At 41.3% G+C, this 14,120-nt stretch overlaps 1 protein-coding gene across 6 annotated transcripts in view; it reads right to left on the reverse strand.

Annotated features, from left to right (window-relative positions):
* Nucleotides 1-14,120, reverse strand: part of CFAP61 (cilia and flagella associated protein 61) — a 302,443-nt gene that overhangs the window by 118,191 nt on the left and 170,132 nt on the right. For all 6 annotated transcript variants that reach the window (XM_037812259.1, XM_037812260.1, XM_037812258.1 and 3 more), the window contains one exon: nucleotides 9,088-9,256. In XM_037812259.1, coding sequence (XP_037668187.1) covers nucleotides 9,088-9,256 — 169 coding nt within the window. The remainder of the gene's footprint in view (nucleotides 1-9,087; nucleotides 9,257-14,120) is intronic.

A 14,120-nucleotide genomic window follows, 5' to 3' on the forward strand; every position in this document is an offset into this window, starting at 1 on the left:
TGCTCAGCTTCACTGGCTATCAGAGAAATGCAAATCAAAACCACAATGAGATATCATCTCACCCACCAGAATGGCCATTATCCAAAAACCAGAAAATTACAAATGCTGGAGAGGATGTGGAGAAAGAGGCACACTTAGTCCCTGTTGGTGGGAATGTAGATTGGTGCAACCACTCTGGAAGACAGTTGGGAGGTTCCTCAGGAAGCTAAGTGTAGATTTGCCATATGATCCAGCTATTCCATTACTAGGTATATACTCAGAGGAACTGAAAGTTAAGACACGAACGGACATTTGTAAACCGATGTTTATAGTGTCATTATTCACAATTGCCAAGAGATGGAAACAGCCCAAATGTCCATCAATGAACAAGTGGATAAACAGACTGTGGTATATAAACATGATGGAATGTTACGCAGCTGTAAGACAGAACAAAGTCATGGAACATATAATAACATGGATGAACCTTAAGAACGTTATGTTGAACAAAGTTAGCCAGAAACAAAAGGACAAATACTGTGTGATCTCACTAATATGAACTAACATTAATGAGCAAACTTAGAGAGTTAAAAGCTGAGAACACAGGCTATCAGGAGATAGAAAGAGGATAGAGATCAGGCATTTGATGCTGAAGGAGTACAGAATATTCAACAGGATTGATTGTATAGATCCAGAAATAGATAGCATAATACTGTGTAATGCTAGCACAATATTGTAAGTACACTGAACAAAGATGTCTGTGAGTAAAGCTGAAAGAGGAGGGCCAGGGGCATGTATGACATCAGAAGTAAAGATAGACAACAAAGATTGGAACTGTATAACTTAGTGGAACTAGAGTGGTCAATGATTGTGACTAAATGTACAAATATAATAATGTTTTCACATGTGGGAGAACAAATGAATGTCAACCACGCAAAGTGTTGAAAAAGGGATGGTATTGGGGGAAAAATATAATCAAACCAAACTGAAGTCTATGGTTAACAGTAACATGGTAACACGGTTCCATCAAATGTAACAAAGACAATATACCAAAGCTAAATGTGTATGAAAGGGGGATATAAGGGAGGGATATGGGATTCTTGGTAGTGGTGACCTTATTATTATATTGCATTGTATGGTATTTATTTTTATTATCTTTTTTATTATTCTTTAAAAAAACTTTATTTTTCATAGTAATGAATATGTTCAAGTGCTGATTGTGGTGATAAATGCACAACTATACGATGATACGATGATACCATGAATAACCGATTGCACACTGTGGATGATTGTATGGTATGTGAATATATCTCTATAAAATTGTAGAAAGAAATATAAATAGGGATAAAACTTCTGGAGAAAACATGGAGAGAGGGACGTACCTATTTACTGTTGGTGGGGAGGTAGAATAGTGTAGCCTTTCTGGAGGACAGTGTGGTAGTTTCACAAGAAGCTAAGTATGTGGGTGCCATAAGGTCCTGCAACCTCATTATGGGGTACATACTCGGAACATCTGAGAGCAGGGACATGAATGGACATTTGCACACTGGTGTTTATGGAGACACTATTCATGATTTGCAGTGAGTTGGAGGTGACCTAAGGGTACACAGACTGATGAACAGAATGGTGAACTGTGGTATACGCATACAATGGAATAATGAGCAACTGTGAGAAGGAGTGAAGCTGTCAGATACACATCAAGGTGAATGGATCCTGTAGACAGCATTTTAAGTGAAGTACCCCAGAAATGAAAAGACAAACATTATAATGGCTCACCAATATGGATTAACTACAATGTGGAAACTCTGATAATTGAATCTTAGAGCATTGCTTATCAGGGGAATGCTTATTGTAATGGTGCCTAGATTGTAAGCTCTTACAGCAGTCACATCTATTCCTGAATTGTAATGGCTATCTCCAGATTCTGAGATGCTGATCCCTTTGTGTATAACCTGCTCTGTCTCTGGAACTTTGGGTATCTGTGTGATACCTGAAACTCAGAGCTAGAGCTTGGCAGCTATGAATGTCAGTATTAGCGTGTACACCAACCATTAAAAAAAGCTGAAAAAGAGATCACACTTCAGTTAGAGATACGAATGAAGCAGATCTGATTAGGGCTAAGGCAAATCAGGCCAAAGGGTAAAGGCTGATACTGACTATGTTTTAAAACTTCAACTTCTGTGTGAGAACAAGAGAAGAGATGTTTATTTTGTACAGGATATGTATCTTCTACAGCCCACTAAATAATTTAACTTGTATGGTCAATTTATTCAAACACCATAATTACATGGCACTTTGAATAGGAAGTGAGATCTGGTCGTTTTGTACAGATTAGTGTGAAATAGCAACATATCCCAAAGTAATTTGGGCAGAGAATAAAAACATATATGCAGCCCCCCACCCCACCCCACCCCCCGCCCCGAGCTGCTGAGGGAAAATGCAGACGTGGTAGAAGTCCCCACCTGGGTTATTGCTGATATTCTCACAAACATTGAGGACTGACAATTTGACGTGCTGAGCCCTCTATCATGGGACTTGTCCTTATTAAGTTTGTTGCCGCAAAGGAGAGGCTAAGTCTACTTATAATTGTGCCTAAGAGTCTCCCCCAGGATACCTCTTTGTTGCTCAGATGTGGCCCTCTCTCTCTCTATAGCTGAGCCAACTCAGCAGGTGAACTCGCTGCCCTCTCCCTTACATGGGACCTGACTCCCAGGGGTGTGAATCTCCCTGGCAATGCAGGATATGACTCCTGGGGATGAGCCTGGACCCGGCATTGTGGGATTGAGAAAATCTTCCTGACCAAAATGAAACAAAATGAAGTTTCAGTGGCTGAGAGATTTCCAATGGAGTCAAGAGGTCACTCTGGAGGGCATTCTTATGTATTATATAGATATCCCTTTTCAGGTTTTAGTGTATTGGAATAGCTAGAAGTAAATACCTGAAACTGTCAAACTGCAACCCAGTAGCCTTGATTCTTGAAGATGATTGTATAACTATGTAGCTTACATGGGATGACAGTGTGATTGTGAAAACCTTGTGGCTCACACTCACTTTATCCAACATAAGAATGGATGAGTAGAAAAATGAGGACTAAAACTAAAAAAAAAATAGGGTGGGATGGGGGAGGATGGAATGATTTGGGTGTTCTTTTTTTACTTTTATTTTTTATTCTTATTTTTATTCATTCTGGTGTAAGGAAAATGGTCAAAAATTGATTGTGGTGATGAATGCACAACTATATGATGGTACTGTGAATAGCTGATTGTATACCATGGATGACTGTATGGTACGTGAATATGTCTCAATAAAACTGAATTTAAACAAACAAACAAACAAAAACACCCAAGGCCAATTAATCTGTCCAGAAAGAATTTAGTAGGACTCAGTGAATAAAGAAGGATTTAGGGGTAAAAATTGATATTATGTCATCAAAGTAAGGAAAGGAATAAACTTTAATGCGAGGGCTTGGGTATGTTTAAGGAAGACGTGCCGTCAGTGCTGGCTAATCAAAATAGAGAGTGCTCTGCCGCTAAGTTGTCCTGGGAGAGCAGCAGACAACTTTGCAAACATTCCCTCCGAGGACCTGGGATCATACAGAGCCTGCTTCAGTGGCTGGTGGGAGCACCCTGACCACCCCTTTCCACTCACCAAATTAATCACACACCTCATGTGGCAAGGACTGCTGGCTGCAAAACTGCATTTCCCAAATATAGTTTAAGTATATATATTTAGTAAATATAGTACCAAAATATAAACAGGTTTCCTTGGTTGAAACAACATGAAAACCAGTTTACACTAGTCCTTGCTCCTTTCTGCTTCTTACGCATGAGATGGCTGGAGCCCCAGCAGCCATCTTGGGATGCTGAGAACGGAAACTAAATATAAAAGACAGAAGGGGCCTGGCTTCCTTGTAACACCACGGAGACATTTTACCAGACATGAATTGCTTTCCTTTTTCATTTATTTAATAAGAGAAAGAAAGAAATTTCTTTTTTTTTTTTTTGAACTGTTTGACTCTAGCTATAAACAGTAAGTTCTATAATCTCTGTGTTGTAAGGATTCTTAAAAGCCATCAAAATCCATTCATCACATCTAAGAAACAGGGAAGGAGGGAGGGAGGAAGAGGGGAAAAAAGGAGAGAGGGAGAGAGATAGAGAAAGTCAGAGGAAGAGACAAAAAGAGACAGAGACAGATTCAGTTAAGAGTTCATGCTCTGTGATATTTTATTTAAAGAAAGAATATACAGTTAAATGTATACATGTCAAAATAAACCTTGATAGTTTTAAATTTTTATTAGCATTTATTTCTCATGTTTCCTTATGCAAAAAAAAATGACATAATATTCAGAGAAAAAGTAAACTATGAATGGTAAATTTAAAGAAATCCTTGAATTCCTTTCAAATGTTAAATTCAATTGTGAATGAAATGGCAATAAAATTATGTCTTACACTGTGGGGGGTGGGGAATGCGGACTTTAAGATGAATAGAAAGTTGTTTCTTTAGACAAACAAGCACTGTCTTCTCATTGCTTCTATTGGTTTGGCTCCCTGGGCGCCAGGATGAATGAGTCTAATTTGTTTTCTACATGAAAACCTTTCAAGTAGTTGAGGACAGCCATCTTGTCTACCCTGAATCTAGGCTAAACCTCTGGAGTTAATTTGAGCTTCTCAATGTGCTTCTGCCTAAGTGTGGCTCCAAGAAACGAACTGAATATACCAGGTGTGCTTCTAACTGTTTCTGTGAACCATCCTTTGACCCAATCTTGCTCAGAACATAAGGGACCCATGACCTCCATCTTTCTGTCACCAATTGTACCCTTTGTCAGTATGAAGTTGCTCTACTTAATGAGTGCTTTTCCTTGAGTCAATTAATTCTGCTTTGTTGGGTATTGATATTGCTCCTTCTTAACGGTGGTTTGAATTTGTCTGACATCATCTTTTGGGGGTGCACTTTTAACTATCTTTTTTTAAATTTTGAAACTCTTGGTGTCATTTTGTTTGGGTCTTTCTCTTGTATTTTGAAATGAGCATAAAAACCGAGCCCGGGTCTTCTACAGGGTGACTGAAAGCAATTCCCCTGTTACAACAGTTGTATGATTTTCCTTATAACATTCAGGCTTTAGTGTTTCACTTTTAAGCTGTGGGCTGTTTCCTGCCCTTTGATTAAATGAATAATGTTTTCTTCCACTTTATCTTTGCCAGTGTTTTGGAGCTGAATTTCCTTATGTTGTTCAAAAGCATTCTTTAACCTTATTATCTTTCAACTTATTTCCTCAAGACTGAAACATGGCCTTTGAGTTTGCCCATTTAAGACCACACTTATTCCTCCCTTGCCTCCTCTCTATTTTCAACAACCTGCTGGTCTCTGATTAATTTAGATTAAGAGTCATTATTTTCTACTTTGTATTTATTCTCAGAATTACAAAAATTATTTAGACATGCCATTTTAAATTGTTTTCCGGGCTGGCCATCTGTCCTTTTAGACTATTGTGAAGTACTAAATTTTCTTTCTGTCTCATTTATTCAGAGTACACATTAAAGTAAAGAGTGTGGAAGATAATTTTCCTGAGTCTTTGCACAAAAAAGAATGCCTTTCTGCTCTCTTCAAACATGAGAGACTTGAGGGCGGGGGGCATGTAATTACTGAATCACCACATTTTCTTCGGAATTCCGCGCAGTTCATTTTCCTTTGCCATTTAACACTGGAAAGGAAACTGTTGACGTCTGCCTCTTTTATTCTTTTCTTTGGGGGAGTTGCGGTATTCTGTTATTTTCCTTTGAAATTTGCACCCCCCCTCCCCAATCATTCACACAGGGTATTTGGACTTCCTACGTGAAGCTCAGGGCTCAGGAGCGAAAGCTCCCCCAACGAGGCAGGAGCCAGACGGCCTTTGTAGCACAGCCTTGGAGGTTACACCGTGTGACTTCCTCTGTCTTCAACTGGTCCAGGCAGCACAAGCTGGCCTGGACTCAAAGCGGGGAGACACAGACCCCATCTCTTGCAGGGAAGAAGTGTAAAGCATGGGCAGATGTACTTTAAAAGGTCACTTTTCATTGACCCCATGCTTTTTGTTTTTCCCCTTTAATCATCCTCTAATATAGTGAGGTCTTGTCACATTGAGTGGTGTCAGACAGCACAGGGTGCCCTTCTCAGCTGTGTGAGTAGAAAGCCCGTTGATGCCCCTGGTTGTGGCTGGCCTGAGCCTTGGCCTGAATGGTCTAGACACCATGCCTTTATTTCCCAGTCAGAGTCGCAATTAACTTCTTTGGAGACCATGTCATCTTGCTGACCCATATCAAGCTGATGAACTCAAGTTCCCAGTCCTTCTCTTGCTTGCTTGCAGGTACCTGCCTCATAACTAGTTGGCTTCTAGTGGTCATCACTCTTTGAAGAGTCCATGCCATGGTCTTCTTAAGGTCAATGCCAAACCCATTTGATTTTGGCTTGGCACATTTTAACTCTTCTTTTTGCGATTACCCACACCCAGGCATGGGCAAGCATCTCTCTGTTTCTCCACGAGTTGCCCCTGCAGGACACAGTGACCCAGGTTGTCAGCTCTCTCAGTGTGGCCTTTCAGGGCTGGTGTGTGCTCAACAGTAAAGACAATAAAAAAATGGATAGGAGGGGTGGGGAAGGGAGCTGGAGGGTACTGCAAGTTAACTAGCTAAATCTTCATCTCTCAAAATGGAGCATTCATAGATAATATCTGAATTTCACAGATCAAGGGAAGAACTTCTACAAACACATATTTGGAGTTATGGGGCAACCATTGAAGAACCAAGAACAGAAAGGCTTCAAGTGGTTGCCTCAGGCAAGAGGGTTTGGGAATAGAGCAGGTTGGGGAGAGAACAGTGCTTTTCAGGCTTGCCAGCAATGCAATTCAATGTTTTACCTGTGCTGTACTTTCTGATAAAAAATATAAGTGATATGACATATCTGGACATCAGAAACATTGCAAAATATTTTAGAGTGGTGCATCCCATTTTAAAGTCTGATTAGAGATTAAGGTTTATAATTATATTTTATAACAGGCTGTCTTCTTACATTGGGTCCAAGCTTTGTTTTTCACCCTTTAAATTATTTTTTTAAAATCACAGAATTGGGACAAAACCATGAGATAGTTGAGAAGAAAGAAATAGGGAAAGAAATAAGAACCAGAAGGCCTTCCCAACACACCCCCAACCCCGCCCAGTGAATTCAGCTGCCCTTTCTGTATCACTTTATGTACTTTTAATTTTTATGTCCTTCTGGAAAAATTAAATTGGAACTCCCTTTACCACTTCTTCATTTCATTTTTCCTGTTGTCAAAAGGGCAAGAGCTTAATGTGCCAGGAACTAAAGCTGCAGGGGCAGCTGGACACACATGGGCTAATGCCCAAGTCTCTGGACACTTGGCTGGGCCTGCCACCACGTTTTCCAAAGAATGCATCCCCAGGCAGCAGCTGGAACCCAAGGGGCAGGTGAGGGTGAGATATGCTGAAACGGGCATGGTATTTTCTGTGGGTTTAATGCTGCCATGTGTAAGAAGAATATTCAAATAGAAAAATGAAGACATTCCTCCAGTTTATTTTGACTCTTTAAAACAACAACAACAAAAAATCTTTTTCTATCCTTTGAGAATTAGATTTCTCTCTTTTTTTTTTTAAAAAAAAAAAAAAAGATATTTAGTATTTTAAGATAGAGCATTCAGACTTTGGAATTCTGAGCACCTGGAGAATAGTGACAGTGTCATTTCAGGATTGCAGTATTTCAGAATTAGAAGGCCCCTCAGAGCCTGGGCTGAACCTTGCTGCTCCAGGTGTGGCCCACCTGGGAGCTTGTTAGAGATGCAGCATTTCAGACCCCGCCCCCGTCCTGCTGCAGCTGAACCTGCGTTTAACAAGATGCTCAGGAGATCTGTGTGCATGTAGGAGAAGTTCTGCTCTAAGCTACAGATGAGGTACTTGAGGTCAAAAATGTCTCAGTCAGTGGTTCTCAGCCTTGGCTTAGAATCATCTGGAAGTTTTTGTGTGTTTTTTTTTAAATACTGATAAATGGGTCCCACCCCAGAGTAATTAGAACAGAATGTCTAGAGCTGGGACCTAGGCATGGCATTTTTTAAAAGTGCCCCAGGTGACCTTAATGTGCAGCCAAGTCTGAGGACACCGATAAAGCAATGTGCAAAGCTGCACAGCACAGACCTGGCTTTCACCTTCCATGTGCCTCCTTCTCCCAGCTTTGCAATGCCTAGAAAGCCAATGCACACTGAATTGAATCCACAACCATTCACAAGATGGTCTAAGATAGTACCAGATAACACACAGCAGTGCCCACAGAGGAGGAGAAGGCAATAATCATCAAGTGGACTTTTTCTTGACTGTCACCAGGAACAATTCCACATGGAGGCCTAGCCAGGCTCCTGGGCAAAAATCTAATTAAAGGACCCCATCCTTGAATTACAAGGCCCATCTCTTTTCATTGGGGAGATAGCCTATTTTTGTGGTCCACATGAAACTCTAACGTGGATCAAAGTGTGGGAATATTAAAAATTGCTGTCCTAAGATATCTAACAGCTTCAGCTGCCTCCAGCAATGCTTTATTCAAATACGGTGTGAGAATTTAATCAAGATGGAAAGCGTGGCCACTGGATCATCAGCAAATCAGATTTCCTAACTTTATAGCAGAGACAAAATAAAATAAGGCCTGACAGAAGGTGTGCGTGTTTGAAAATACTCTTGCGTGACCCCGGCGCCATCGCCAACCATTAGCCCCTTGAGGTATAAATTAATTTACCCCAAATGCATGCCTGGTTGTGTGCGGATTCTGCTCTGGTGAAGCAGTCAGTGAGACACTTTGGGACAACAGCTTAAAGAATGACATTTCTCCAACTTGCTGTGATTTTTACCCTTGAGCAGAATGTTTTTCTTGGAATGGGTTTCTGGGACGGTTTCAGGATGCAATTTTGGTCATGTGCATGGGCCCTGAACATGGCTTTTATGACTATGGAACGGCAGATGTCTGTGCTAGAAGGCATACTCTTTACCCAGGAAGTGAGTGCCCCAGTAAACAAATAAATCGTTAATCATGGAGACGGTCAAACATGCGCCGTGCCGCCTGGGTGCCTGGCCTCACCTGGTACTGCTGCCCGGTACAGAGGATGAGGTGGTCGTACGGCACAATTTCTTCCTCAGAAACCACAACGTGCTTGGCCGCTCGGTCGATGCCCGTCATCCGACCGACCACAACGTTCACCCAGGAGCAAAGTGACATCAGCGCATAATCTTTATCATTAAAACAGTGGCTGCAGAGAGAGAAGATCCATAAGTGACATTTGAGCAGCTGACAGTGGGCATTAATCAGACATCTGGTGAGCTGGGCCAAGTTCCCCAGCCAGCCGAGTCTGTGTCTTTGCCGTGAGTTTACCGGGACTGATACTGAGAGATTCTTTGTTATGAAACAGTCACAAATTGACATCGTTCGGTGGAAGTTAAATTGTTTTGCTGGCTTAGGCCAATCCACAAGAGGGAAGGTGTGTATGTGTGTGTGTGTGTGTGTGTGTGCACATGCACATGTGTGTGAAATCATTAATATATGCTCTTTCTTCTGCTTCTATTTCATGGTGGCTCTAGATTTATTTTGGCTGTTGAATTATGTTGATCACAGACTCGAAAGGAGTAAGGAAGAGGAAGTAACGAAGAAGGAAGAAGAGTGTCAAGCATTCTCAAAGGAGGAGTCAAAGTCCTGGGATATCAAGAACCCTTTCGGTTTGCTAATACTTCCCAGTAAATGACATATTCTTAAAATCCATGTGTGGATGCATGCCGAAACAACAAAACCTATTTTCTTTTGAGGGAATTACATTGGCAGTGAGTACGATCGCTGGAGACTTTTGGGGTTCACTCCACATGCAAAGGTGACTTGGGGAACTGGGACTTCTATGACCTTTAGGTTCAGAGCAGATGTTAATGCTACAGCTTTGAGGCCCTGAAGGCCGTGTGGGTTTTCAGTTTCTGGGTTTCGTTTGTGTTTGAGCACTCTGCCATAACATGAGAAGAATGGGTTTCTTGTGGCTTTAGGTTTATTTAAAGAGTTTTGTGAGCATTGTTTCCAGAATTTCCTGAAGGGTTTGGTTTTGTGTAAATGACTTTTTAACGATCCTGCTGTGAAGACTGAGAGTGTGAAGTAACAGAGCAATAGGTGCTCCATTTAAATTTGGGCTGCACGATCCTTGTCACAGAGAACTGTGCCCTGGTCTGTGACTCAGCTCTGGGTCCAGAAGACACTGGACGCCATGTCCCCTCTCCACACTTCTGTCTCCTCCCCTCTAAAAATGGGGTAATTCACCTTCCTGACATGCCTCGATCATTGCAAGAAATGAACATGAGAATGTAGGAGACGCTGCTTTGTCAAGTGGGATGCATGCATGAAGGGTATTATTCTAAATAATAATGATGATACATAATCCTGTTTACTCTCCTTGGAGGCAAACAGAGCTCTGAAGTGGTAATGGGAGAACATTTTTTTTTTCTTTTTGATCCACACATGGGTCTGCTCTTGCCACACAAAGAGAATTCTAGTAATGGATGCACATTAGACCCCGTTATAGGGCCTGCAAAAGAGAACGGCACTCTGGGCTTTGTGTCTCTCCATGAAACAATACTTAAAAACAGGAAAATTTCTTTTTACTACGAAAGGAAAATCAGGGGGCTGGCCTGTTGCAGGGAAATAATAGATGCTGAAATGAGATTCCCTTTTGAAAACCATTTTGATAGTTTCATAGGAAAACAGAAACTTTGTTGATTCTGCACGTTTGTCAGAGACCCACAAAGGATAGTATCTGCTTGTTATGCAGTTCCTTTCATATTAGGAGGAGCCCTGCAAGTCGTCCAAGATGAGGAAAAATTAAATATAGTTAGTGCACAGGGATTAGTCTTAGGAGGATTTACTCAAAGATAAAAGCTCTCGAGGGAAATTTGGGGAAGGCTAAGACAATGTTATTTTTAATGACATTAGGACAGCAATGTTGACAATGTCAGAATGCATATTCAGAGTTAAAATTTGAAACTCTGTCCAGTGGGAACTGGCACTTGGAACCACTGGTTTTCAGGAGTCTATACTCCGAAGCAAAAAGAAGTGGTGAAGAATGTGGGATGCTTGCTTTTATAGTCAGCTACTACACTAATGACATTTCTCCATTTAAGATATCACTATACAGGTGATACTGTCCTTTTTTTTTTCCCCTCCTATCCAAAAATAATTCTGGACCTTCCTTAGTTTACCCACCAGGTGCATGCAACTACACATTGGAAGACTGTGATGTTTTTCCAAAATTATTTCCTCAGCAGAGTTTATGGGCATTGACATTCTAACATGGCACAGGCTGTCCCGTGAGTTGGTGACAAGAGAAATGCCTCCACTGGAGTTCTCTCAAAAAGAGAGAAGAAACCAAGGAAGACGCATTGACAAAAACATCTCCAGTGAGCTTGCCTTCATAGAAAATTCTGGAGATGGATAAAAAGGAGGTGAGGGAAAAAAAAAAAAAAAAAAAAGAAAGAAATGCAGGGTGGGGAAATTTCTGGAAAAGGGCATTTTTGAAGAGTGGACAGCATGCTCAAGGTTGATACCGCACCTAAACCTAGTCAGAAGACTTAGCACAACACCCAGGTGCAAAAATTAAAAGCAAACTCAAGGGGAATAAATATAAATATGGTGGAGACCTGCACTTTGTGGAATCAGAACCCTTTAAACTAGAAGGAACCTTAGAGGTTTTCATAAAAGATTTACTGTGACTCTCAGAAGAAGGAGCATCACAATTAACTTTCAATTATTCAGGGTTGATTGTCCAATTAGTGGATTGCTCCTGCTTCCTGTTTCTCTTTCCCTCCCACTGCCTTCCTGTCTGCTGCAGCCCAGGGACGTCATTAGCACCTCCACAAGGGGCTGGACAGGGCTGGGTGGAGAGTGGGGGCTGGAGACGGGGGTGGAAGGGAGTGGAGAAAAATTGGCTCTTCAAAATAATTATAATAATAAATCACAACACTGATTAGGGAAAAGCTCAAAATCAGTATTTAGAATGAGGAATTTAAATGATTATATTTGTGATGTCATTTGCACTTGTTATTTCAAGTGCCATAACCAGAGGTAATTTCCTATATCGGGGTATGAGGACCACTTGCAAAGCAACATTCTGCATAGGGTTCAAACTGTGGTTGCTAAGAACACCCATCCAGAAGGCACCTGGCTGTGTCGTTTAGCTCATCTATAACTTAAGTGAGAGAACTTTTGCAGGTGTTTTTGGAGGTAACTTTCATCTATTCAACATTATTTATTGAGCACCTGCTATGTGCCAAGCATTGTCCCAGGTGCTGGGGATATATCAGTGAACAGAGTTTACGTTACAGTTGAGAGATTTGGAATATAGAGGATACGCATAATGTCAAAAGGCAAATTATGTAACATTTTGTAGGATTTCTGTGGCAAGGGGAAAACAGAGCACGGAAAAGGGGGACTGGAGCACACTGGGAGTGTTGGCTGTAAATGAATGGTGTCATCAGGGGAGGCCTCATTGAAAAGGTGACCTAAGCAAAGACTTGAAGAGAGAAATGCAAAGACCCCAGGATGGGGACTTGCCTGGTGTATTTGAGCAACATCAAGGATGCTGGCATGGCTGGAGTGGAGAGAACAAGGACAAAACTAGTTAAAGATGAGGTTAGAAGAGTAAGATGTCAGGGTAAGGTTTTTGATTGACAAATTCTAGAACTTTCTGTGATGATGGAGATGTTCTGTCTGCCCAACATGGTGGACATGCTATAATGGCTGGTGTGACAGAGGAACTGAGATTTTAATCACATTTAATTTAAATTTAAATGTACATTGCCACAAGTGTCTAATGGCTTCCATATTAGACAGTGAGGTTCTGGGCCATAAGAGGGTTGACATGATCTGAGTTAAATTTTTGCAGCATTACTCTGACTACAATGGACAGAGGTGAGGATAGAAACAGGGGACATCAGGTAACTTTCCCGCCAAACCCACAGGCTGCCTATACACCAGGAGAAGGTAGTTCACCAGCTGTTCTTTCCTATAACACACCTAAAAGTGGGGCTGATACGTTTATCAAGCTGACTGAAGTAAATTCCTCTTTAGACATTTGTCAATAAAACCCACATTTCTGAGGAATCATGCAATTCAGAAAGAGGGAAAGTGAGGAAGGGGAACTACATGTGATGATCCTTGACTCTTGATCAGAACTGGGTGTTATTCTAATTTTAATGAAAATCTGGGAAGGGTGGCTTATTATGCACCTTTCACAATCAATGGAACCAAAGCTCAGAAAATTAATTTCCTTGCCCAGGCCCTTAGTAGTAAGGCAGGGTCTGACTCCTCATCTGCCTGACCCAAAACCTATGCCCTTTCTATCATACCTTCATGATGTCCTTCGAAAAATCAAAGTTTATGGTCTGATAAAAGTATTAGGTGCAAATGAGCCTGATTCTGCTGGCAAGGTAGCTGTGAATTTTCTCACAGTTTGAAAGTAGAGCATGTCTTCAACAGAAGAAGGATTCTGAAATGAACCCCCTCAGAGGGAACAATTTACTTCTTCCTCATTGGAAAAATTGGGAGATTGTTTCTAGAGGCAGGGAGCCTAGTAGTTCTTATATCCATGATATGCAACAGGAAATTAAAATTAATGATAGCTGTGAGATAATGAAATGGTATTTTCTAGGACGGATGTTGTCAATTAGTGATTCTACTGGGATGAGAAAATAAAGCTTGCTTAGAATGGCATAGAAGGTCTCTGCCTAATCAGCCCCTGCTTACAGATGGCCCTGGTGGGTGTGAGACCCCAACCCCAGTCAGGTGACCCCTGTCCTTTACCTTCCAACTCTGAACTCTTGGGAAGTTGCCTGGTCTTATGTAAATACAGTCACCAAGTCCCCCTGCCTGGAGTGTTGCTCAGAACCCAAATGTCAGAGGTTCCATCCTAGTCATCTGGAAATGGATAGACATTTCCCCACAAATACAAAATGGTAGCTCAAGCCTACCCAACTTGGCTATTCACTTGTTAATGGGTTTACACTTGGGTCTCCTAAGTAACATCTGAACTCCAGTTGAAAAGCTCACCACATTTCCCTGTCCAATCTGAAATCTTTTATTTAGTACAA

The sequence above is a fragment of the Choloepus didactylus genome, chromosome 19 (assembly GCF_015220235.1).
Source record: "Choloepus didactylus isolate mChoDid1 chromosome 19, mChoDid1.pri, whole genome shotgun sequence".
In the NCBI taxonomy this organism is placed as follows: domain Eukaryota; kingdom Metazoa; phylum Chordata; class Mammalia; order Pilosa; family Megalonychidae; genus Choloepus; species Choloepus didactylus.